Source organism: Dermacentor andersoni, chromosome 8, assembly GCF_023375885.2.
Source record: "Dermacentor andersoni chromosome 8, qqDerAnde1_hic_scaffold, whole genome shotgun sequence".
NCBI classification, from domain to species: Eukaryota; Metazoa; Arthropoda; class Arachnida; order Ixodida; family Ixodidae; genus Dermacentor; species Dermacentor andersoni.
The window spans coordinates 2,256,611-2,283,419 of NC_092821.1; the positions used below are offsets into that span (position 1 = coordinate 2,256,611).

The window sequence follows — 26,809 nt, forward strand, 5'->3', positions numbered from 1 at the left end:
AAGCTCTCGTCCAGCAAGTACGTCGAGCAGCCATGGCCAGTGGAGTCCTGGAATGAGGACACCACCCACTCGACCTCAAGAGCAACCACCTCGATGGTCCGAATAAATGTTTTTTCTCTCTCTCTCTCTCTCTCTCACAAACAAAACATGTAAACCTTTGGGCACCCATTCCGCATGGTGTTTAAAAAAACCATTCGGGATGTCATCTGGGCCAGAAGATTTTCTATTATCTAGATTAAGTATCACATTAAAAATGCCCTGTTCAGTTATCTTAACATCGGGTATAGGAGGCAGGACTGCATCGTAACACAGTAAAATGCCATTATATTGAGTAAAAACAGATTTGTAGCGTGCATTAAATAAGTTTGCAATTTCCTTGGGTTCATGAGTCAATGTATCATTATGGCAAACACATCACATTCTTCTATTTTAAAGCTTATGCATCTCCAAAATTTATCTGGGGCCGATGTGATGTAACTTAGCAATAAGTCACCATAATAGCGCTACCTATCACTACTGATTTGGCCCTTAAGTTTTGAAGTTAATTCACAAATTTCATTATCTTTGCAAGGTGAATTAAAATTTTTTTCTGTAATCGTTTTATCAGTCTTCAGCTGGAGTGTTGCACGAGAAATCCATGGGTTTTTGTTTTTTTGTAATTTGTGGTACGAAAGAGTTTGTACAGCCATTTATAATGTTCTTAAACCTGATACAAAGCCCATTTACATCGCATCTGCTGTTTTCAAAGTCATTAAAATAAAACGCGACAGCATCGATAATTGAAGCGTCGTCTGCCCGAGAGAAATTGAGGAAAGATAAATGTCGCAATTTTTTGTCTAGTGCGTTAGTGTCACGGTTTGGTGGCCCGAAATTCCTGGAAGTACCTCGCAGCTTGTTCGAGCATCAATAGATCCGCTGATAAAAAATAAGTCCAAAACATATTTGGAAGATTCCTGAATTCTTGTATAATCATGTACAACTTGAAGCAGATCATATGTAAAGGCAGTGTTTAGCATTGCTTCTTCGACGAGATCGTGTTTTTTGAGTATGAATGTTGGCCATTGTATGTTAGGCAAATTAAAATTCCCTGAAAGGATGATTCGGTCATTAGTTATCTTTTCATGCAAGTATTTTTCAAGGTCCTCGAACATAGAAACTGGGGCATTTGTTGGTCTGTACATAGCTCCTGTAACGTATCTGATGTTATTGTAATAAGCCTTACAAAAATGTTCAACATTCTGTATATTTGGCACTTGCGGGATGTTTAGAGACAACTTAAAAAGGAGATTGACACCTCCACCTCTATCGTCTCGGTCTTTCCTAAATGCACTGTAACCAGAACAAACTCGCTGTCATATGTAGAGTCATTTAGCCAGGTCTTTGTGGCAGCAGGGTCATGTGTAAGGACAAGAGCCTCCAATTCCGCGACCTTGTTGATTACGCTGCTGCGGTTCACATTATCTTTAGGGACCTGGTGTTAGGGTTCTAGTGTCAGCCAGTCCTTCCCTTGGTTATCTGAAGTTGTACATTTTCCCCTTCATCCCAACCGAACAAGATACTATTAATGCTCAACTTATCATAAACAAGTTTTACTTTTGCACTGTTTGTTTTCTCTCCTGTTGCGCTTTTTCGTAACTTCTGCCTTATGTCCCGAAGTGGCTTGGAAAAGTCCTCGGATAAAAATATATTTGTGCCTTTTAGTTTATACGCCGATTTCAGTATGGAAATTTTTTTGCGCTGGTCGAGAATTTTTATAATAACAGAACGCTACTTGCTTGTTTCTTTTTTCTCCTATCCTATGGCTTCTTTCTATGCCATCTACCTCCCTACCGAAATGTTTCACAAAAATGTCTTCTTGGACTTCTTTAACTAGTTCATCGTTTGACTCATTAGTTGGCTCATCTAGACCAGATATAACAAAATCGTTTCTCCGCCCTCTGTTCTCTAAGTCATCTATCTGGTCCCGAAGCGCCAACACCTGAGATTCAAGTTTTGGGATTGTTGATTCCATATTTTCAACCTTCATAGCTAGAAGGATCGACATTTGGGCGAGTTGGGTGCTGGTTGAACATCTTGAAGGGGCAGCGCAATAAGAGGCAGCGCTGTCCTGTGTGTTCCTGCCTTCTGTCTTCGTCTTATTGTGCTGCCCCTTCAAGATGTTCTTCATAGCTAGAGCAGTAAGTTTTTGTGACTGCTCATCGATGCCATCAACATGCCCAGTTCTTCTGGTAAGCTTCTTTTCTATGCCTTTTTGCGCGCACTGTATGCCGTCAACTGTCGAACTCATAATTTTTTGAGCTTGCAATATTTCAGATAACGTTTCCCTCTCAGAGGGCCCAAGGTTGTCCTCGATGTCACCACAAGACAAGAGGTCATCGTTGGCCGGCAAAACACAATTTAAAAACCTGTTCAGGCCCAGTGGGCAAGGCAGCAGCATAGGAAACGGTTCAAAATTCAAATTTTATTGACCACGCAGAATGCTGTGTTGAACACTTCCCTAGTAAGAAAGCTGTAAGCAAGCAGCTGTACTTCGTGTCGGCATTTGTATTCAGAGATGAGTTCTTCGAGTTTGTTGTAGCTGCCTGTTCGTTCAAAGAGCCATGTGGTTGTGTTGGAACACCCAGTGCCAGTTTGCTGAATAATGTAGGTACAGTGCAACACTCTTTTGGGAAGGCAAAGAGACAGGAAAGAAAGCTGACTTTCAGCTGAGTTTATTCAACAAATTCCGGCCACTTTTGTACAGGAGAAGAACCGGGCACATGCGCAACAATGCGTATGTGATTATACATGATAACAGTGTTGACTGAGGAGTGAAGATTCTCTCACTCAGTTCTTGCTGAAGAGAGAAGGCATTGAATCACTGACGGGCAAAGAGAAAGCATTTACGTTAAGCCAATCCCTCGCAATGTAGACCCGCAGCACAATGGGGGAAGGCGTAGGGCCAGGTTGATTTCAATCCTGAAGAAGATCAAGGAAGAACCCCAATCGGTCTGCTTTGTGGATATCAGTCAATCAATTAAAAAGTGAGCTTTTTTAAACAATTCAAGGAATGCATACAAAAATAGTTGGACCAATAGCCGATGTGGCTAGTAGCTGGTCCAATACACAAAAATACATATACAGGTCAACCAAGTACATACTGCTCAATGAGTAAGAACATTATTTACATAAACAAGTACTTTTTTTTTAAAGGAAAAGCTATTACGTTTGTCTAGACAAGAAGTGTTTACATACAAGATCAAAATTTCTGGTTAACTTTATTTCCACAGGCACAGTGTTCCAAGTTATAGCGCCAAAGAACTAATAATCGTTCACCGTAGACATTGCTGCAATAAGGCATTGCTGCATGTGGCCTGCCCGTGCCATCTTGGTGTCTCCTAGGTATACCTGGTGGTGCAAAATACATTTCTTGAAAAGGGACAGAAGAAAGGAAGACAGTGAAGTGCCAAACTATCGACTGTTTGATGACAGCCTGAAAGAATGTATAGAAGAAAACACAACTTCCGCTCATGCGCAGAGACCCAAGGTGTGACGGACCATGGTCATGATAATAACCCTGCCACACGGGCACAGAAAATGACATTAACTGGCTAATGGCTTCAACTTTAATGTAATTCGCAGGGTGCCACACGGACATGCTTAATGGCATTGAAGCTTAATGCCGTTCGCGGCATAGTGCGTTCTCGTAACTCACTTCGCTGTCAAATACGTACTCTCGTTTCTAATGTCTCCACATTCTGATGTGACTAAAAGAATTATTAGTGAAGAACAATTAATATATTCTTCACTTTCTTTTAAAAATTGCTCTTTTTCGGGGCGTAGTGCGTTCTTACAATTACAACTCGCTTGGCCGTTGAATGCGTACTCTCGTTTACATGTCCCCGCCGTGGCCATATAGTGACCATATTCTCACGATATTAAGCAAACTTGTAGATAAAAACAACTAATATGCTCTTCACTTCTTTAAAAGGAGCTCTTTATTTTCGTAGAGATCAGCAGGCGATCTTGCCACTACTCACAGCTAGAGCATTAATCGTGAGCGCGTTAGCCAGGAGAAGCTGTTCGATTGCCCGGCGGCAGCTCCTTGCCTTGTTGGCCTCGCACTAAAGCCTTTGAATTTACTGACGATGCTTAACTCGAAGAATCACATCCGCCAGAACAAACTGGAGCACACGCTCAAATTCTTCAGGATCGCTGTTTCAGAGCTTTGAAGCTGTGAGCACTATTTTTCCAATTTCAGTGCTTTGGCTACGCTATGGATTGGCCGTCGAGCTAGCTTTGGCTCCAAACAGTTTACGGCTGGATGTAACATTGACATTTCTGAAGTAAACTACATATATTACGACTATAATGTTTCTCATGCCATTTATTAAACATCTGCTCCCTAGATAACTGTTTTTTATTGTATTGTGATTGGCAAGCAAACTTAACCGTTTCACTGCAGCTATCGCCATTGCAACGCTTAATGTTAATAAGTATGCATGTGTAGCAGCGATCGAAATATAACGGCATTAAGAAACTTTAGGTCTTAAACTTTTAATGGCATTAATCTCGCCCGTGTGGCACAGGTATAAGATACTTTGGATAAAGCACATTTCTGCGGAGTATAATACAATATATGTATCGCTGACACAGTCAGACCCTTTCTTTTTAATATAGAATGCTTCCAACAACTCCCTTGCAGTTTGGTCCCTACTTTTGCCAAGAATCAATACTTGTTCAAAGCATGGCGTACAATGACAGTGCACAGGAAGATGCGCCTTGTCACATTACCGATACTATTAGCGTGTTTCCTCAGTCTGTCCTTAATACAACGCCATGCTTTGAACAAATATTCATGGCAAAAATAGGGACCAAACTGCAAGGGAGTTGTTGGAAGTGCTCTATATTAAAAAGAAAGGGTCTGATTGTGTCAGCGATACATGTATCATATCATACTACGCAGAAATGTGCTTTATCCAAAGTATGTTATCATGACGATGTTCTGTCACACCTTGGCTCCCTGCGCATGAGCGGAAGTTGTCTTTTCTTCTATACGTTTCTTCCGGCTGTCATTAAACAGCTGGTAGTTTGGCACTTCACTGCCTTCTTCTGTCCCTTTTCAAGAAATGCATTTTGCGCCACAAACTATACCTAGGAAATCTAGGCACCAACTTCCCCAAGAAGAAGTCCCTGTGGAACATTTTGGTGTCGTTTTGACCGTGAATTCTTTGTCTCTGTTTTGCCGCCTTGCAAAATGGCATCGTCGGCGTGGTTGACGTACTATTGGCGTTTTCCTGCGATGGCGGTGCGGAGCGCTGATTGGCTGGAGCAGCGCGTTCAAATCCCGCGGGCTAAAGTGCGCCTGCCATTGGCTGCTGCGCGGGCGGCGGCTGCTCCCTTTGATGCCGCGCTCGCGTCGTTGTTGCCCCTTGCTCTGTCCGCCTCAACAGACGCCTGCGTGTGAGCTGCTCATCGCCTTACGCTTTTAGATTACTTTTTCAGCTTTTTTTTCCCCTAGTTCTTTGCTGCACGCGATGCCGGCAACGAAACCCAAGACAGTGCAGATGTTCGGTGAACGGAAGCGCGATATGCGACTTGTACGAGCATCGAACTTCCGATCTTCCGCAGCGAGTGCCGACTGCGTAGATGCTTTCAGCGGCGGAACTCTTCTGTCGGCTGTCATCAGTCGAAAATCCGACACGTTGAGTGTGCCTGGAGCCGCAGGAGCTACTAGAGTGTTTTAGTTGAGCGTGTTTACGTTCCACTAAGCAGTTAAGCGGAGCGGAAGCGCGAATGCGCATGCGCCGTCCGCTTAGCCGTAAGCGGTATAGCGGAGCGAGAAACACGATTGCCTGAGCGGAGCGTGCCGCGCAGCACTTTGGCTAGCGTTGGCGTCAGAACGGGTTGGATTGGATGCCGAAAGCAAGCGCGCTGGCTAACACGTGGCGTTCCCCAAGACGGCGCCTTATTTTCCATTGGATAAAATGGACTGGTAACGCATTACAAGCACACGTCTAGATACTTCATGGAGAAACAAGTTATATATATACATATATACGTATTACGGTATAAGAGTGATCATAGTGTTTTTATTTTCTTTCATTACCCTGAATTTAGCCAGGGGGCGCTGCAACTACGAAAGGTCCGCTCCGCTACGCTACAGTGTACTAGATAGGGGCAGTGTGTTCAGACGGCGGAGCGCGCCACGCACCGCTTTGAAGCCGGGAGCGTAGACAGGTCCCGGATGTATGCGGCGGCGCTGCAGTCGCACGGGCTGTACGGACGCGTTGTCCGTGTGTTGCGGCCAGTTGCAGCGTGCTTGCCGTGTGTTTGCTCTGAAGGGCTGTGAAGGAATTCCTAGAGTTTCTGTCTCCTTGGGAGTCACATGCAGAAGGATTGCCATTTGTTGGGCGTGTTGGTAGACTGACTTGGAAAGCATATTTAGCGCCAGCAAACTAGCACAGAAGGGAGACGACACCACAATGCGCTAAGTTCAACTTGATTTTCAGGAAACACCCGCCTATTTAACTGTGCATGTGTTAAATAGGCGGGTGTTTCCTGAATATCAAGTTGTTGAAGTTAGCGCGTTGTGGTGTCGTCTCCCTTCTGTCCTTGTTCGCTGGCGCTAAATATGCTTTCCATTGCAAAAGGGCTTTGCGGCTTGAGCCAGTTGACGGCAGATAGGCTCTGTGTGACATTGTGCAGCACTTTAGCTCTGTTAGAATACTCGGAAGGAGAGGGTTTTAAATACCTATTGACATCTAGACTAAGCCAATAAAAGTTGGAGAACGTCTTGTGAGGTAGTCGTGCGCGGATCCAACGATCATCCAACGCCGTCTCAATTTTTGATTGTTGTGAATTGCATTTTTATATCTTGGCGAAGGCAATGCAAACAGGAGCACAGAGGTTAGTAAAGATTTGGTATCGCTACTTCACTCACCTGATAATTCTGACAAGGAAGGGGACGTTGCGTCACAATTGACGAGTTAGTTGAAGCTGGAAATCTGACGCTGGTAGAGCAAAGGCTAAACAATACTCCAGCAGAGCACCGGGCTTATGTGGAGGAAAGGAGCGATGACCGCCTCATCTATTATATATGGCAGGGTATGTCGCGCAGAAATTTTTTATTCGCAAGAAATGTGAGGACTGCCGCTCTCTTCTTTTGCAGAACTCTAGTGTCAGTAGCAGTCTCAAAATTCACGAAATTTGTGACAGGGGAGGATTGCTGTATCCCTCCAAGTTGCTTTTCGAAGCACTAAAGAAACTTGAGGGAATATATTTACAACCTTTTTCAGCAAAGAGCTTTGCAGCAACATCGTAGTTGAATGTCATAATTCTAGTGAAAGCTTTAAATTTGGCTATGCCATAGGCTGCAAATTACATGCTGAAGATTTCACATCAGCAGTTGTGCGTTTTTATCTCCTAACAAGGCTGTACTTTTACGTTAAAGGTGTTAATCAGTGAAGGGAAGCACGACGAAAAAGGAAATTGCACTTTAAAGTTAGCTATAATGTTCTTAGCAGGCTGGTGCAACATATGTATGCTGAACCTTCTTTGTCTTTTTCGTCTGAATGCACAACTTTTTCTGGTACATTCAAAAAGCTAATTTTGTGAATATAATTAAAAATGAATTAAGTAATATATTTGCGCATATTAATTCCGCTGTAGGTCTCCATTGTTTGGGTAGGAATGTACTTGCACTGTTTTTCTGTGTTTTGGCATACTGGTGCACGTGTGTAGTTTTGCAGAGATACCTTTTACTTGGCGTCATTCCTACCTGTTTTATTCGTTCCATAGAAGTGTAGGATGTCGGTATGTCTCATACTCGCACATGAGCCTGACGTTCGGGAACACTTCATGGTGTAAATAAAAAAATTCACGAATAAACTGTGCAAATGTAGTTGCGGGGGGCTCGCAAAACAGAATGAAAGAACAAGGGACAAATGTTTATCGCGAAAGAAGGTAAAGGCCAATTAAGCAGGCAAGCTCTTTGGCTTTGGGCTATGTACGTACATAATGTTTTGCCTTCTCTCCTACAACAGTGGCTGAGGAACTAAGCGCTTGACGTTGGGTCGCGAATGCCACGGCCGCTTTTTTACGAATGCGAACCGCAAAAGAAAATGTGTGCACCTTGAATCCGAGTTAGTTTAAATCAATTCGATCTCCTTTACTACTGCGTTATTTGCAGCGGACTTTTCCGTTCAAATAATTTCTGGTTACGAGGCACCGTGGTTCAAAACAAATTTAACGGCTTTACGCCACTATTTCGGTGTCTGCAAAACCTTTGCTGTCAGGTTAATAAATTCGTCTAATGGGCGTTGAGATGCGCTAGGAGCGCACATACAATTCATCTTTTATATGAAGTAAGTTTCGGGGATGCATCTTAACACCCGCCGAGGATTTGCACGTCTATTTGATTGCGACAGAAAATGATTATCAAAATATCAGCATGCAGCGCTTGCGCTGCGTCGTACGTTCCGTACAGCCCATGTTCCTGCAGCGCCATCTCGTGCTATCTACATGAAGCGCCTCAGCGGCGAGCGCTTCCTGAACACACTGCCCCTATTCTAGTACACTGTAGCTACGCTAACTAAAACGTGAAAATCGCTCGCCGCTCCGCTGTGGCTTAGCGCTTTCTAAAATAAAAAAAAAAAGACCTTGTTCAACTTTAAGGCCTGTTTTCTAGGAATGGATGTTTTCGTAGTAGTGGTGCTAGGGAAGGCGATATCCTGAGAACCGCTCTTCAGATTTGTGTGCCGCTTTTTTTAAAATTCTGTTCCTGAATGTCTTTGCCAGGAGGGAACAAGCTTCTTTTTTTGAAAACTGGTGCAGTTAATTTATAATAAGCAATTAATTTTTGATTAATGTAGTCATTACTGGCTACATCAAATTCAAATTTGTGTTAAAATTTTTTGGAGGGGAAATAAAGAAAAGGGCCCCCTGGGATATCTATAAAGAGATCATCACAGTGAAAACTGCTTCCTACGATGTCTTGAGGCTCTTCCTCAGGCATATACACGAACCATAGTTAGACCTCAATAACTCTGGAACTAATTATTAGCACATAATAATAACTCTGGAATAATAAGCACATCCAGATAAGATGAAGCTAACCCGGGTGACTGTCATTCATAAATGTGGCCCAGTTAAGGACATGAATAACTACAGGCCAGTATCCGTTCTTTCTGTCTTCGCGAAAATTGCTGAGCATGTAATTAATAAAAGACTTTGTGAGTTTCTAAACAAGTTTAAAATAATAGCTCAGGAGCCATATGGTTTCTGTACGACTAAATCTTCAGAAACCGCTTTACTTGAAATAAAAGAATAAATCCTTGACAACATAGAAAACCGAATGTTAACTCTAGGTATCTTTCTAGATTTTAGGAAGGCCTTTGATTGTGTGCAACATGATGTCCTTTTGAAAAAGCTACCTTTTTATGGAATTCGTGGTGTCGCATTGTCCTTAATAAAAAGCTATCTCAGCTCTAGAACACAGTACACAACAATAAATGGAGTTAGTTCCGAAATTCAGCACATTAAGTGTGGCGTGCCGCAAGGATCCGTCTTGGGGCCTGTTTTATTTTTACTCTATATTAATGATATTGTCAATATTCAAGGCTGTTCCAATATTATATTATACGCTGATGATACTAATGTGTTCTTCTCAGGAAGGGAAATTGCAAATCTTTTTGAGCAAGCTAACATCTGGTTACAGCAACTAAGCTTGTGGCTAAATGTGAATGAACTCCACTTAAACATAACTAAAGCTAAGTATTTAAATCAAAAGGAACAATAATCCACCCTCAACTAACAACACTCCAATTTCAGAAGGTCAACCTCAAACAGGCACCAACAGCCAGATTTTTAGGAATTCCATGAAAATATGTCCTGGTCACCACATGTAGATGTTCTTAGAAAAAATATTGCTCGTGCTGTCGGTGTGCTAAACAGGTTGCGATATTTGCTACCGATAAATGTGACGCGCAATATTTACAACGCGCTTATACATTCTCGATTAACTTATTGTTTTCTAGTTTGGTCAACCACTACACAAACTAACTTACGATCAATTCAAACACTCCAAAACCGCGCACTGCGCGCGATAGGTAACTTAGAACGTACTGATAGCACTAAACCATTCTATAACAAATATAATATATTAACAGCATCAAAACTTCACACTTACAAATTATTCCTCGAAATTTCGCGGCAATTCTGGGAAGACAAATGTTTCTTCCAAAGTAATACCATGGCAGAATGACAAGCTATAACCTCAGAAAAACTCTGATAGGAAAACCACGTTGCAGAACTAAATACGGAGATCAAAAACTAGCAGTTCAACTTCCTAACCTTCCAAACGACTACCCCTTGGTATTGGACCGGCTAAATTCTGGAATTTCAAAGCAAAGCTTTGAGAAAACTGTAAAAGAATTGTTACTATCCGAAGACTAATAGAAATGTTCAACTGTAGGTATAGAAAATTTCGCACATGTTTTTGTTTTCTTGTTGTTGTTGTTTTAGAAAACTGTGTAAACTTTAACCTTTCAGCTACAGCTATGGAAAATTTCGTACATGTTTTTTTTTCTCCTGTTGTTGTTATGCTTCAAATGATTACAAAACTGTATAAACTTTAACCTTTTTTTCTTTCTTCTTACGCGAATTGTGTACTCAATCGTTGGAACATGTGTGCTACTTTAATTTCATGTGTGACCTCCTGAAAGCCTGCCACTGCCATGTTGCTGCCAACGTACGGGTGGCACGGCCTAGTCGGGCAAATGTTTGCCTTTAGCCGTGTCCCCTAAGACGATCTGTTCATTGTCTCAAATAAATCAATAAAGAAAGAAGGAAAGAACATCTTCATGAAACTTTGCAGTTCCTCATAGTTGAAGGGTGTGAACGTACCCTGAATGTTTCCATCCGGATATCTTAAAAAATAAAGTTTGGTCTCCAGGGTAGCCTCCCCCCTTAAATATGGTGCTGGGGAAGAGAAAGTTGGTGTTGAGTATTTTGTGAACTAAGCAAGTGACCTTATAATTTGTTAACGCCGTGAAAGAAAGAATATGAAGGTCAGTAAACAGGAACGCTACTTGGGTAACGAACTGAGGAAAATGTTATTATTCTTAGGGTGCGTTTTTGCAACTGCACTATAAGTGTTAAGTAAGTTTTATATGTTAGGCCCCATATTTCACAACAGCTCATGTTGGTGTGAAACAAAGAAAAGTATATGCAATGAAGCAAAGCACGAGGAAAATATTGCCAGGCATGAACCAGTGTGCAACAACTGAAAGCGAGTTTTCTACAGACAATGGTAATTTGTTCTTTCCAGTGCAAGTGACTGTCTAAAGTAACACCTAAATATTTAAATGAATCAGCACAATCCAGAGTTTGGTTCAAAGTGAATGCACTGTAGTCTAGTATTTTCCTGTTAGAGTGAAATATGATATACTTAGTTTTATCAGTATTTAGGGCTACTCTATTTTCTGAAAACCATTTCGCTACATTTAGCAGCTCACCAGATATAGTGTCTTGTAATGAAGAGAGTGAGTTGCCTGAGTAAACTAAGGCAGTGTCGTCAGCGTACATCAAAACTTTTGACAGGTTAAGTGTGTGTGCTGATAGTGCCTGTGCCGCGTGTCATGTGTCTGCGTTATTGGGTGCTCTCGCCCTGATGCCTGAAACGTTGTCTGTCCGTGACGTCACTTGTCACATGAGTGCTTGCTATATAGATGTGCTGCTTGCGTGAAATAAAGGTTGTTGTTGTTATCGTGCCGAGATCGGAGCCAGGCTCAGTTCCTTCCTGCCCGCTGCCCGGCTGCGCTCGGCGTCCAGCTAGGGCGGAAACACCACATGGTGTCAGAAGTGGGATTCTCTGGCATTTGAGGGGTGTTGCCTTAACTTCGTCAACCGGTGCCATGTCAGAAGACAACGCAGTCAAGCCCTTTCACGCCATGTTCACAGTTCCAGCTCCGCCAAGGTTTGACTTCGACCGGACGTCCGAATGGCCTTCTTGGATCCAACTCTTTGATGACTACTGCTTCGCCTCAGGCCTAAATGAGCGGAGCGAAGAAGCGCAGGTCTGGACTCTACTTTATACAATGGGCAGGCAAGCAAGAGAAATCTCCTCTACTTTTGCATTACCCGAAGAAGAACACAAGCAAATACGAAGTCGTCATAAAGAAGCTCAACAAGCACTTCGTCGCGGCAAGGAACCTTGTTTATGAGAGCGCATGCTTTCACTGTCGCATTCAAGAACCTGGACAGTCAGTCGGCCAATTCGTTACTGCGTTGCACATGCTGGCAGACCAGTGCGACTACAAGGAAAAAGAGCGCATGATTCACGACAGGTTTATGGTCGGCCTCGGGGATGCTAAGCTCTCTGAGTCGCTTCAAATGGATGCGAATTTGACTCTCGCCAGCGCTGTAGCAAAAGCGCGCTTAAAGGAGACCGTCCAACGACAGCAGCAGCAACTGCGAGAAACCGACGACGAACCCTTGGTAGCGGCGACCAGCAATCTTGATGCGGTCAGCAAGCAAGGGCAGCCCGGAAAGAATTCTTCAGGACAGCACTCGGGCAGCTCGTCAAAGCTCGTTCACTTGGAATACAAGGTCGGCGCCCCAGAGCACAGTCCTACCGACCAGGCACCCCCGGGTCATGCCCCAACTGCAGTCAAGGAGCGCACCCCAGAGCCTCGTGCCCAGCAAAAGCAGCGAAATGCAACTACTATGGTTGTTCCAGACACTTTGCAGCTGTATGTCGGAAAAAGGCTGCACGTGATGGAAAGAAGGTACAACTTTTATCTCTCCATATGGACAAGGGGGCGTATTTTATTGGCGCGGTGAATGGGGTGTACTCCAATTCTCGGTATCTACAAGTCGTCATTAACGGCACTCCGGTGTTCGCTAAAGTAGATTCCGGTGCCGAAGTTTCCGTGGTGCCCTCAACGTTTCCCAGTTTGCCTACCAGGCTAGAAAAGTGCGACCTAATCCTAACAGGCCCGTCGAATGAGCCACTGAATGTTTTGGGAAAGTTTCATGGCACTATCCAGTGGGAGCAAAACACTGTCCAGCAAATCGTGTACGTGGTCTCACCATTACGCTCCGTACTTTTGGGTCCCCAGCGCTTGAGGCTCTAGAAGTTATTAAATTCGCAGACTCAGTCAGTAGTGCAACAGCCGTCGAAGCTTCCTACCCGCAGCTTTTCAGTGGTCTAGGAGCGATAAAAGGAGAATACAAAATTAGACTAAAGCGGAACTCGATACCTTTTGCAATTCATGTTGCGCGTCGCATAGCGTTACCCTTGCATGACCGAGTTAAGCAGGAGCTGGAGCATATGGAGCGAGACGGGGGAATCCATAAAGTAGATGAACCAACAGAATGGTGTGCAGGAATTGTGCCAGTACTCGAACCATCTGGAGCGGTTCGTATTTGCGTTAACTTGACGTAATTAAACAAAAGTGTACTTCGCAAGTGCTATGTCATGCCGACAGTGGATGATAGCCTCGGTCTTTTAAGTGGGGCCTCTGTGTTTTTGAAGTTGGACGCCAACTCTGGCTTCTTTCAAATGAAGTTGTCACCTGAAAGCCAGTTGTTAATTACGTTTATAAAGCTAGTTGGGCGATACTGTTTTCAAAGACTGCCGTTTGGAATAACGTCAGCACCCGAGTTCTTTCAGAAGAAAATGTCGCAGGTACTTGAAGGAATCCCAGGCGTGATAAACATGATGGATGATGGGCTCATTTTTGGCAACGACAAGGTTCAACATGACGAGTGCCTGCGTCTAATTTTAGATCGTCTTGCAAGTGCCGGCGTTATGCTAAACAAAGAGAAGTGTTCCTTTGGGGTAACAGATAAAATTTTTTGGCTGTGTGCTTAGTTGAGATGGCATCAAGCCGGATCCTGAAAAAGTTCATGCTATCATAGAACTGGCGATGCCAGCTAACGTGTCTGACGTTCGATGGATGCTCGGTATAACTAATCATCTGGCAAGATTCAGACCAGATTTCGCTTCGAAAATGGCGCCTTTACATCACTTGCTTTTGAAGGGTTCCGAATGGACGTGGGGACCAGCCCAAGAGCAAGCGCTGTCGTACTGGAGACCGTACTTCGGACTATTTCATAGGCTTCCACAATCTCCCTTGTCATCCTGCTTTGAGTCCTATGCAGAATGGAAGTACTTTCAAACATGGTTTTACAGGAACAATCTCGGCAATGAATACCTTAAAGACCCAAGATTACCCTAGTGACGCTGTATCAATGCTCTTTTAATCTCTCATTGATGCATCTGCCGGTTTGACCAACATACGTTCTTCCACACGAAAGTGGAATGGCATAGACAACATTGTGAGTGCAGGCTACTAATTGTTCGCGATGTTGAGTAGAACATGCATGCCTTTTGTTATTCTCTATATTAACCTGTTTGCATAGCTCCTGTAGACGCTCAGGGGCAGAGAAAACCACGTTCACCCCCGATTTTGCCACTATATTTTTGAGATTATGTGAAATGCAATGAATGTATGGTACCACAGCAACTTTCCTTGCTCTAGCAGTGGCACTGCTTCCATTCTATGCGTTTTTACATTCCCTGCTTAAGCCCTCCACGACAGAGGTGAGCATACACATCGGGTAACCAGAATCTGCCAGAATGTGCCGCCAAGTGCCCAGATCCCGATGGCGCCTCGACTAGCAGCTTGTGCTCCATTAGTCAAACGTTGATACACCGGCCAGTTTGGCCGATGTAGCAACCTCCGCATGACAGCGGAATTCTGTACACCGCACTTGTCGGCACATTGCAAGCGCTGTGAGAATGAATTCATGCCGCTCTTTGATAAGACGCAAGTGATTACTTCTAGCACAGATCAGAGAGAGCGTGAAATACGTGAGGCCTTTTTTATTCATCGGCAAAAACAGGCTTACGTCAGCAAAGCTAATGTATCTTTGACGGCAAAGTAAATTAAATTCTTGCACAATAAGGTGCCACTGCGCATGCGCTTTAGGGATTGATCATGTAGCACGTGTCTTTTTGCATATATATTTGTGTCCTCCTGAGAATAAAACCAGTTGATGCCTAGCGTTCGGTGTGTCTTTTTTCATGTTCCTGTTCGTGTCCTTTTTTACGCGCTAGTGCGATGTCCCCTTATATGAACAACCACCAACTAGCCCAGCTTTCTGCCTTAAATCCAATCTTAACTGGACTGACCATACAGACAACATATGCTCTACAGCCCGAAAAAAATTTGGCATTATAAAACATAAGTTAGGTGAATCCTCTTCTTCACTAAGGTTGATGACCTATAAAACATATATCAGACTGTCTTTGGAATATGGCAGTGCTGTTTGGGATCCTATTACTTGTGGAAATGCAGAAGCACTTGAAAAAATACAGAGGTTAGCCGTATGCTATGTCTAGAAACGGTAGAAATGACTTGACTCACTCTTGAGCAGGTTACAGTTGGCTGATCTGTTTGTGCGGGGAAGGAAATCAGCATGTCTTAACTTTTTGGTACCTCTCTACTTTGAAAACCTGGAATACAACCACTCGATTACTTATAGAAACGCTACAGGTTGAGCCTCACATCACCAACACAGTCACCACGTCAAGCTGTATTCGCGAGAACTAAGATATGTAGGTACAGTCGAACCCATTTATAACAATATTCAAATGCTCCGAAAATTTCATTGTCATAACCGATAATTGATATAACTGGGTTGCATGAAAACATCCAAATAGGGGGATGGCAGAGGGGATGGAAGAAAACTATAAGGACAGTGCCCCTCCCCCTACCTTTCTCCATCTGCCTGCTGATTGTGTTCCCTTGTTTAAGTACTTCCTGGGCGCTCCGATTGTGTCCGACAAGCCGCGGCTGTTGCCGTTAAAGAGTGGCACTGCTATAACAACTGTAAAGAGGGGTCATGGGTGGCAAGCAATATGTGAGCATCGCCAACGCATTGCCTTGGTGGCCCCAAAAGGGGTAGAATGCGAGAAGGTTGCCGCAGCAGCCTGTCAGCTTGAGAAATCCAGAAGAAACGCTGAGGCAAGATCGCCACAAGCATCTTGCCAGGTGCTCCACGTAGCGCAGCTGAAAGTTCCTCGCGTAAATAAAGCCCCGGAGAGACTGAATCATCTGCTGGGCCTCCTGTGAGGACAATGTTGAGGCAGCCTGCCCTACCGTGTCGTTGCCGCCGTCGTCACCGTTGCTATCCGATGCAAGCACATTTGCGACGATCGCCTCATCGGTTAGAAGCACTTAGCTTCCAAATCTATAGCCACATGCTTTCTTCTCACCGGGAACGTCGTGCATCGCCAATGAATCAGCAGGCAGATCAGCCATCTTCCGTTTCGGCGTCAAGTTAGACGAGCCTGAGAAACCATGTGGCCAGGAACGATTTCAACGCAAACAACAAAGACGAATGCAAGCGATTAAGTAGTTTGCAGAACAGCGCTAAATGAGGAGCTAGGTAGCAACATGCGAGCAATCTGGGAGCAGTGCAGTTCGCACGGTCCATTCGTGTTTTAAAGGGTGGCACGGCATAGAGCTATGGGTGCAGCCCATTCGTGTTCGGAGGGGTGGAAGGGCAACGGGAGAGAGGCGCGCGATGGCTGTTGGAGCAGCAGGCCATCGTGCAGCAGCTCGAATTTCTCGTTATCTTTCTTTCTTTTCAAGTATTTCAAATTCCACTACCTTTAGGCTCGGACACCCAGCAGCCAGACTTCATCGTTATAACTGATAATGCGGCATCGGGACATTGTAGTGAGCAAGTTATCTCACCATGGAAAACATACAAAAGTTGATGGTGCAGCAGCTTCTCATTGTTATAACCGATATATTGTTAAAACCGGTATCGTTACAATGGGTTCGGCTGTATTCATTCCTCTCGCAAACAGTTGGAGTGGAGCTCGTTACCACCCACTTTGTCCTTATTCGTATTAATGTGTGATTTGTTACCGTGCCTTTCTTCATATTTATTTGTACACTACCATCTCCTGCTTGGTCCGCAGTATTCTGTGAAATAAGGTAAAAACTAAATCTACGGACCAATGGTGCTGTAGCCAAGAAATCATTCACCTTGAGTGGCTGAAACTGCAATGTAACCTGATGTCCCTTCCCTAGGTCGTCAGAATGGCTCCTCTAGCTTTGGGGAGGGGTAGTAGCAACAAAGATGGCTGTTTGTGAAAGACGTGGAAGAAGATGGTTGCAGTTCTTGGGGCCCGTGCTTGCCTTGTTTGACTGTTGGCTGCACCAAGTTGCTGTGGCATTTCTAATTTGCCGCTCAAACTGCACCTGCGACTGAACTTGTGCGAACGAAATAAATAAATCTTTTTATTCTGCTTGGTTCGCTTTTCACTTCTCCGTCTTCTTTATCAGTGTCTCTTCTTTAATTATTTATCTACCATTGCACAGGAACATGACAGTGGAAACTGAGAGTATGTACAGATCTGTTAGGTATTTTTGTTTTTAAACCTACCTGCTCTCTTTGTTATGTAAATGAGCAAGGGAAAGTTAGTACCAAAAATGTATCAATACGTTATTCACTACAGTCATGATAGCATGACTGGAAGTGTAGCGATCAACAGTGGTCAAACAAGGGAAGGTGGCAGAAGGCCAATGTTGCAACAATTCAGTTCTTTATCTGCCTTGCAGTGAAAGTGCAGACCTCGCCTGCATTGCAAAACCAAGGTTTTTTTGCAAAAAAAGTTGGCACTGGTGGAAAATTGTCTTTTCTTCAGATTGCAAGTGCACTTATGAGCTCTCTCTCTAGTTTGATAAAGATGTGCTGTGGCTGCCCGAGCTTGAAGGCCAGATGGCACTCATGGTGAGCCAAGAAAGAAGGAATAAGATGTGTGGAGGGCGCATGCTTGGTGCCATCTTTGTCAGTTGTTCTTTTTCACAGAAAATGCGATTGGCATGAGTTCTACTAACAACTGGAAATCTAATCACTGAATGAAATTTAGGTCAACAATCTGAAAACAAGCAAAAACCTGCTTCACACACAGTTGTGCACGTTTACATGACGCGAAATTAAGTCGCTTAAGTACGAAGCAAGAGAACCAAGTTTGTTGCATGACATGTAATAGAGTAGGCCGCCACAGCTTCCCAAGCAAGCTGGGCAGAATTAATAAAAAAAAAAAACAGCCCTCGTTCCATGAAGTGAACCCGTATTTCACGTGACTGTACTTTCTCTCATTTCTGTCGTCATTGTTTATCAAATTATTCTCTTACTATTTATCTTATTGTTTGTTCTTGTTGCTCTGCCAACGCTGCATTGACTTGGGCACGGTACTGAGCAGGACGGGAAGCTCGTCTCGTCGCTAGTCGAGCTGCATGCTTTTCCGGGGTCTCCTGGGCATGTCTACCGTGAATGTATTGCCGAGCACAATCGGCCCAGGCTTGGCGTTTAGCGACGACTTCGGGATCGGTAGACTTGCGTTGCTCTAGGTGGCACTTTTGTTGCACCTCGGTCCTTCTAGCTCACCTTTCAACTGAAAGATAACAAGAAGGACTTGCTCCGTCGATACTACACAGTGATGAAGCACCAACTGTTCTTTCCAAGCGCCGAGTTACATTGGGTTACCTATGTATGTGAGTTGGCACCGTCCCCACTGTGCTGATGGCATCATCCGCAGCGCCACCCACTTGGTTATACTTGTCTTGGTCATCCATCATCGTCCATGACAGCTGCGCCGCTGACCTCAATCTTGGCGCTGTGCCAACTTTTATCATGCTTCATGTGAATCTTTAGACTGAGGGCATATATGCTCACATGTGAAAAAAGAAATGTAGTCTCCCTCATCGTTCACTGAAGCTGTCTGAATGGACCAATGCAGGTGTGGCACCACCGCCGTGTTGTGGTGGAATGGCTTCAAGACGGCTCAGGGGAGAAGGCCTTCACTGAGGGGATCCTGGACTTGGATGCCAAGAACTACCATGCCTGGCAGCACCGCCAGTGGGCCTTGGCCGAGTTTGGCCTGTGGGACCGGGAGCTGGACTTTACCACGCAGCTGCTCAGTAATGATGTGCGCAACAACTCGGCCTGGAACCAGCGCTTCTTTGTGATCAGCCAAACGGTGGGTCTTAGCATAGGGGCATGACCAGCTTTCCGAACCCCATTCATGTATGTGTGTGTGTGTGTGTGTGTGTGTGTGTATGTATGTGTGTGTGTGTGTGTGTGTATGTGTGTGTGTGTAACAACTTCAAGGGTCCCAGAAAACTGAAGAATGCCAACGTTATACTAATCCACAAGGGAGATGTTACAGAATTGAAAAATTATAGGCCCATTAGCTTACTCCCAGTATTATATAAAATATTCACCAAGATAATTTGCAATAGAATAAGGGCAACTCTGGACTTAAGTCAACCAAGGGAACAGGCTAGCTTCAGGGAGGGATACTCTACAATAGATCACATCCATGTCATTAATCAGGTAATCGAAAAATATGCAGAGTACAATCAGCCTCTAGTATATGGCTTTCATAGATTACGAAGAGTCATTTGATTCAGTAGAGATACCAGCAGTCATAGAGGCATTACGTAATCATGGAGTACAGGCCGCTTACATATATATCTTGGAAAATGTCTACCTTATTTCTACATAAGAAAAGTAGGAAGATACCTACAAAGGGATCAGACAAGGAGACACAATCTCTCCAATGCTATTCACTGTGTGCTTGGAAGAAGTATTCGAGCAATTAAACTGGGAAGGCTTAGGAGTAAGGATCGACGGTGAATATCTCAGCAACCAACAGTTTGTAGATGACATTGTTCTGTTCAGCCACACTGGAGACGAGTTGCAACAAATGATCGAGGACCTTCACAGAGTGTAAGAGTGGGGTTGAAGATTAACATGCAGAAGACAAAGATGGTCATGAATAGCCGGGCAAGGGAACAAGAGTTCAGGATCGCCAGTCAGACTCTAGAGTCTGTGAAGGAGTATGCTTACCTAGTTCAAATAATTACAGGGAACCCTCACCATGAGAAAGAAATTCACAGAAGAATAAAAAGGGGTTGTAGCGCATACGCAGACATTCTCAGTGCCTGACTGGAGGCTTATCATTATCGTTGAAAAAGAAAGTGTACAATCAGTGCATTTTACCCATGCTGACATATGGGGGCAGAGACTTGGAGACTGACAAAGCTTGTGAACAAGTTAAGGACTGCGTAAAGAGCGATGGAACAAAGAATGTTAGGCGTCGCATTAAGAGACTAAGATATTCTGACTGACGGTACGAGAAAGAAATGGAGCTGGGCAGGTCATGTAATACGTAGGTTAGATAACCGGTGGACCATTTGGGTACAGAATGGGTGCCAAGAGAAGGGAAGCGCTGTCAAGGGCGGCAGAAGACTAGGTGGGGCGATGAAATTAGGAAATTCTCGGCCGCTAGTTGGAATTGGTTGGCGCAGGACAGGTGTAATTGGAGATCGCAGGGAGTGATGCCTTCGTCCTGCAGTGGACATAAAATAGTATGATGATGATGATGTATGTATATTAGCTTTAATAACTAATATTTTCTAATAACTAATAGTTTCTTCCAGCGCACAGTCGCGGAATGAAATTCTTTGCTACCTAGCGTATTTACAACTGATTACTTTGTTAGTGAAATGCAGTGCCATGTTTTCAATTCCTAGCCTTACTAGTCATTCTATGCATGTGGTGAATTTGTTAAGCTTTCCTACTACATGTGTATTGGGCTTTTCTCTTTTAATGACCACATTTGTTAAACAAATTTTATCACACGTTTTTTTTTTCATTTATAATATGTATTGCTTCCTGTGTTCATTCCTTGGGTTGTTTGATTATGTACTTTTGTATTGTACATGAAACCACCCCTACTCGAGCCAAATCATTGGCTTGCAGTATTTAAAAAAAAATAGAAATAACGCTTGCACTTCAAGTGATGGCCTTATATGAGTATTGTTGCGGCTTGAGGTGGCGTTTGGACCAGGAATCCACCAAGCCCATTGATGAGTACATCTGGTAGTAGGAATGAAGGAAAAAGGATTTATTCTACATTATCTGCACTGGCTCCAGACGCGGAAGCCCACTCCATGTGGGAGCATATTAAACGTCCGAGTTCACAGCACCACTCCCACTGCACCAAAGGTCTCTGCTCTTAATACAGTCATCTTCGCTAGGAGATTCGACTAAGAAATTTGATGACTGTATTTTAGCCAATCACAACTGTCGAATTCATCGTAAAATCCCTTCCATGATGTTGCACCTTCGCCCCCACATATGGCACAAGCATGTAGTAAACTGGGAATCCGAGGTCGACACTGTTAGCACTGCGTAGGCCCATTTCATCGATTAGTTCAGCTTGTCAGGTTCAGGTAGAGTGATCTTCATGGTAATCACATCATTTATGGAGGATGGTGGCTGTTGTCGCCTCAACCCTTTGTTTGCACGTCACAGTCCATACCGGGCTCTGTCATCGTCTGGGCGCATGCTGATAACAGGACAGCCTCGTGGTAAACGTCTAAGGAATGCCCATCACCATATTGCGATGTAACAGTATTTACAAGACATCATCAGACAGTTCAGTTTCACAGCCCGAGTGTCTTGGCACCGCGTAGAGACTGGCATCCCTTAGATGAGTAATACAACAAGCAGATTCAGTTAAACACTTTAGGGAGATATATGTACTGAAACTATGGACACTGTGAAACAGCACGAACTACACAAGAAAGATACACAGACAAGCGCTGGGACGGAAAAGAGCCTAAAGAACTAGTTATGTGCTTCAAAAGGACGGTACATTGGGCACGTTGGTAATCCATACTGAAACTATTGACAGTGCGACACGCCATGAACTACACAACAAATATACACGGACAAGCAGTGTGTCTATGTATCTTGTGCAGATCAATGAAAAACGCCATGCAACGCCTTATGAAAGCTTTAATCCTCAGGGATACAATCAACAAATATTTTCCTCACACTGAATGCGATTGCTTCTCGGTTGGATTATTTTTTAAATATTGGCTGTCAAGCTGAGGGTATGGCTCTTGACCAGATTTATACAGTATGAATCTTCCATTGTGTAACTGCTTTATACTTCGCTATCACTAACACTGCTTTACCTTTTTGACAAAACGCAGCCTGTTTTATTGTCAGTCTGAGTATAAGCGCTGCTGTGCCTGACTGCTATTGATTCTGATTCCGAGTGAATCCGGCTTGGCCTCGTTTTGGTTACTGAGTTAACTATATATATTTATGACCTCTTCATGCAAGTGACAATGTTTCCATTGCTAATAAATGTTGTAAATTATTACAAGTCTTTTTTTCATTGCCTACTGGAAACAGAAACAATACTAAGACACATATCATTCATGCACATTTCACGTCCTTGATGAAAGACTCTGCCGAAGAGGTCACTGAAGTCTGCAGGTTCTTTCCAGGGGCAAGAAAGCACGCAAACCAATTTGAAGCAAGGTGAAAACACAACAACATTCAACATTCAACAACATTCTCTAGGCATAGGCTATCCATACCATTAGAAATAATTCATCATCATCATCATCACCATCAGCCTGTTTTATGTCCACTGCAGGATGAAGACCTCTCTCTGCAATCTCCAATTACCCCTGTCCTGCGCCAACTGATTCCAACTAGTGCCCGCGAATTTTCTAATTTCATCGCTCCACCTAGTCGTCAGCTGTCCTCGACTGCATTTCCCATCTCTTGGTACCCATTTTGTAACCCTAATTGTCCAACGGTTATCTAACTGGCACATTACATGACCTGTCCAGCTCCATTTTTTTCTCTTGATGTCAATTAGAATATTGTCTATACCCGTTTGCTCTCTGATCTAAACCACTCTCTTTCTGTCTCTTAACGTTATGCCTAGCAATGTTCGTTCCATCGCTCTTTGCACGGTCCTTAACTTGTTCTCAAGCTTCTTTGTCAGTCTCCAAGTCTCTGCCCCATATGTCAGCACTGGTAAAATGCACTGATTGTACACTTTCTTTTTCAATGATGATGGCAAGCTTCCAGTCAGGTGCTGACAATGTCTGCCATATGCGATCCAACCCATTTTTATTTTTCTGTGAATTTCCTTCTCATGATCAGGGTTCCCTGTGATTGACCTAGGTAAACTTACTCCTTCACAGACTGTAGAGGCTGACTGGCGATCTTGAATTAGTTGGCTACCTCCTTCTCTTTAAAAATATTATAAACGTTGTCCTGTGTATATATTCCAATATATTGTCTGTGCATGGTGTTCACAGTGGACTTTTTTAACAAATGTTGAAGTGAAAAAATACAGATGAGGTAGCCACTGCTGGTGCTTCTAATGCAATTGTCCTCCTATTGTCAGGATTGGCAGAAATAAAGCGAAAGTATAAATTAAAAGCCGTACACATCTGCACCAACTATGATGCAGTAAGCTTTTAACCACAATAAAATTTTAAGTGAAAGTGTAGGGGCAACTGAAAAGAAACCTCAAATGATGTGGTCAACAGGACTCTCGTAAAGACAATTTGAGGGGGGGGAGGGCTCTGCCCCCCTCTGAAAACTTCGGAGTATGCTCTGGCCCCAGAGCCCCCCGTAGTCAATGCCTATGGGTGTTAGGACAATCATGATGAGAGGTTAAACACATGAGAAGTATTTTTTGCCCAAACCTGTGGGCAATCACTAGGTGCAAAATAATTAGTGAGAATTCATGAAACATGGACAAAACATAAATAAGTTATCTTTGTGCATGGTGATAACTAAAACATTGCGAGAACGAAGATGGACAGCTAATTTGTTTATTTATTCTTCATAGTTTACAGGCTCCTCTATGGAGCATTGAGTTAAGGTGAACATATTGTGAGAAAGAGAGCAAACAATTTGGAAAACCAGAGTGGCATAAAAAAGAAAGTACAGTCAAACCCACTTATAATGATACCAGTTTTAACAATATATCGGTTATAACAATGAGAAGCGGCTGCACCGTCAACTTTTGTATGTATTCCATGGTTAGATAACTCGCTTACTACAATGTCCCAATGCCGCATTATTGGTTATAACGATGAAGTCTGGCTGCTGGGTGTCTGATCCGAAAGGTAGTGAAATTCGAAATCCTTGAAAAGGAAAAAATAAAACAAGAAATTCAAGCCGCTGCACGATGGCCCGCTGTTCCAACAGCTGCCGTGCGCCTCTCTTCGATTGCTCTTCCACCCCTCCGAACACGAATGGGCTGCACCCATAGCTCTACACCGTACCACCTTCGAAAACATGAATGGACCACGCGAACTGCGCTGCTCCCAGATTACTCGCATGTTGCTCACTGGCTCCTCATTCAGTGCAGTTCTGCAAACTGCTTAATAGCTCGTGTTTGTCTTTGTTGGTTGCGTCGAAATCATTCCTGGCCACGTGGTTTCTTAGGCTCGTCTTATTACTCGTCTTACTACTCGTCTACAAGAAATATCAAAAGGCGTTTGATACGGTTTCGCACCCTTTGCTATTAGTTAAACTAGCGTCACTAAATATTGACTATACAGTTCTAGCTTGGATCGAAAACTATCTATCGTTCCGCCGACAATGCGTAGTATTAAAAAGTAAGAAATCCAGTTTCGTAGATATCACATTGGGTGACCCACAGGGCTCAGTTTTGGGGCCACTTTTATTTTTAATATATGTAAATTAAATAACCACCAACTTTTAAACTGGATTGCCACATACATCAACAATCGAAAACAGTTCGTAGTCTCTAAATGGAGAAAATTAGGAATTTGTTGGTGTGGACTCGGGCGTTCCCCAGGGGCTGGTGCTTGGACCCTTTTCTTTTTCTTTTGTTTATTAATGATATTGTCTGCAACGTTCCTGTCAAAATACGATTGTATGCTGATGACTGCATGATTTACACGGAAGTGAACAGTACAGCTGACCAAATTCTTTTAAATGATACACACAACAAAATTGTTCAGTGGTGTGATATGTGGCGAATGTGTATTAACTATTAAAAAACAGTGTTCATGAGAGTTACTCACAAAAAAAAAGACTGTTAACCTTTATCTATTCTAACAACAGCAGTGTTCTTCATGAAGTACCTTATTACAAATACCTGGGCCTCTGGATAACAAGTAACTTAGACTGGACTAAACATATTGATAATGTTGTAAGAAATGCAAACTGTAAGTCGTTCTTTTTACGAAGAGCTTTAAAATTTACTACTCCCGATGTCTGCATGACCATATATAAAGTGCTTATACACCCATCATTAGATTATGCAGCCATAATCTGGGGCCCCTTCACTCGGACCAATATTAACAAGATTGAAAGCGTACAGAAAAAGGGTGTGCGATTCATATATAACAGCTTTAGACATTCTTCTGTTTCTGCGCTTTTAACCAGAGCCAACTTGCCACAAATAACCCAAATAAACTGGTCATCTAGCTAAAATTTATGTATCAAACTGCAAAGGGGCACTATAAATTAGACACTTCAGAGGTAATAACCTTTTCATCTGGGTATGCCACCAGACAAAGACACCTATTAACAATTGCTCCGTTTTGCACACGTAACAACTCCTTTAAATACTCTTTCTTCCCGTGGACAATAACTGAATAGAACCAGCTTACCAACACCCAAGTTCAACAGCCTTCACTTAGCTTGTTTACATCGTGTCTAACTTAGTACTTACCGTACACCTTCTATTCTGGTTTATATTAGTTTATTTGCTCTTATGTATCTATGTATTTGTTGGTTGCTTTTTTGTGATGTTTTCATCATTTATACCCTCCTGCCAAAATCCCCAAAGTGGGATTGCAGTATCAATAAATAAAAAAATAAAATAAATGACATTTGTTGAGAAATTATTTCTAGTATACGGTTGCTTGCCGATGACTGCGCCTTGTATAAGAAAATTTAAAAAGATGACGTTGCCCTGCTACAAGGTGACTTATGTCTTCTTGAATGGTGTTCAAGATAAAAAATGAACTTAAATACTAAAAAATGCATTAATGTCACTTTTACATGTAAAAAATGCATGCTAACCTCTGAGTATGTCATCAGCAATAACACAGTGAAGCAACGATCTTACTATAAATAATTACGCGTGACATTCTCAGCTGATTGTTCATGAAATGCTCAAATTGATACAGTGGCTGCTATGGTCGCCAGGACCTTAAACTTTATACAGTGAAATCTGAGACACGTGCCGCCTTCTTTGAAATCAACTGCTTACCTAACATACGTTCGACCAATGGTCGAATATGCTTGTGCCGTGCGGGACCCTTGGGAAAGGAAACTAAGTCATAAACTTGAAAAAATCTAGAACAGAGCAGCAAGGTTTGTCTTATGCCGGTACTCGAGAACCGATAGCTGTACGAATATGAAAAATGAAATAGGATGAGAAATTCTTTCCTCCTGTCGCAAAAAATTGAGACTTAAAATGCTTTATTAAATATTTCATAGTGAAACCAGCATATGAAAGGAAGTATACTTACACAGGCTTCGTCTCTGCACGTACTGATCATTAATTTAAGATTTTAGAATACCGCACTAGAACTAACATTTATGCTAATTCATTTTTTGTTCATTCCATTAGCGAATGGAATCGCCTATCAAGTCAGCAAGTATGCTGTGTCAATGAAGGTGTGTTTCTTTCGACATTGTAACCCCCCTGCTTAGCGCCTTTGGGCTAAACGGGGTAATCGTTGAATAAAGAAAAAAGAATCAACGCTATTCTAATGCTTAGATCACTGGCTCCTGTGTGCACCTCACTAGGGGAGGCTGGATTTAAATGGGCAAGGACAGATGTCCTTGTGAGGGGTGTCACGAGCTCAGTGAGCACATTGGCTTGTTGGGGATCCAACAAAAAAGGCATGTCTTTCTTGGAAAGTCAGTGAGT

The 26,809-nt window shown here is 43.2% G+C and overlaps 1 protein-coding gene and 1 pseudogene across 1 annotated transcript in view; both read left to right on the forward strand.

Annotated features, from left to right (window-relative positions):
* The window catches only part of Fnta (farnesyl transferase alpha), a 62,817-nt gene that overhangs the window by 15,930 nt on the left and 20,078 nt on the right, over window positions 1–26,809 (forward strand). Inside the window, exon 2 of the mRNA XM_050174547.3 lies at window positions 18,806–19,045. Coding sequence (XP_050030504.1) covers window positions 18,806–19,045 — 240 coding nt within the window. The remainder of the gene's footprint in view (window positions 1–18,805; window positions 19,046–26,809) is intronic.
* Window positions 12,034–12,757, forward strand: LOC140219930 (uncharacterized; annotated as a pseudogene).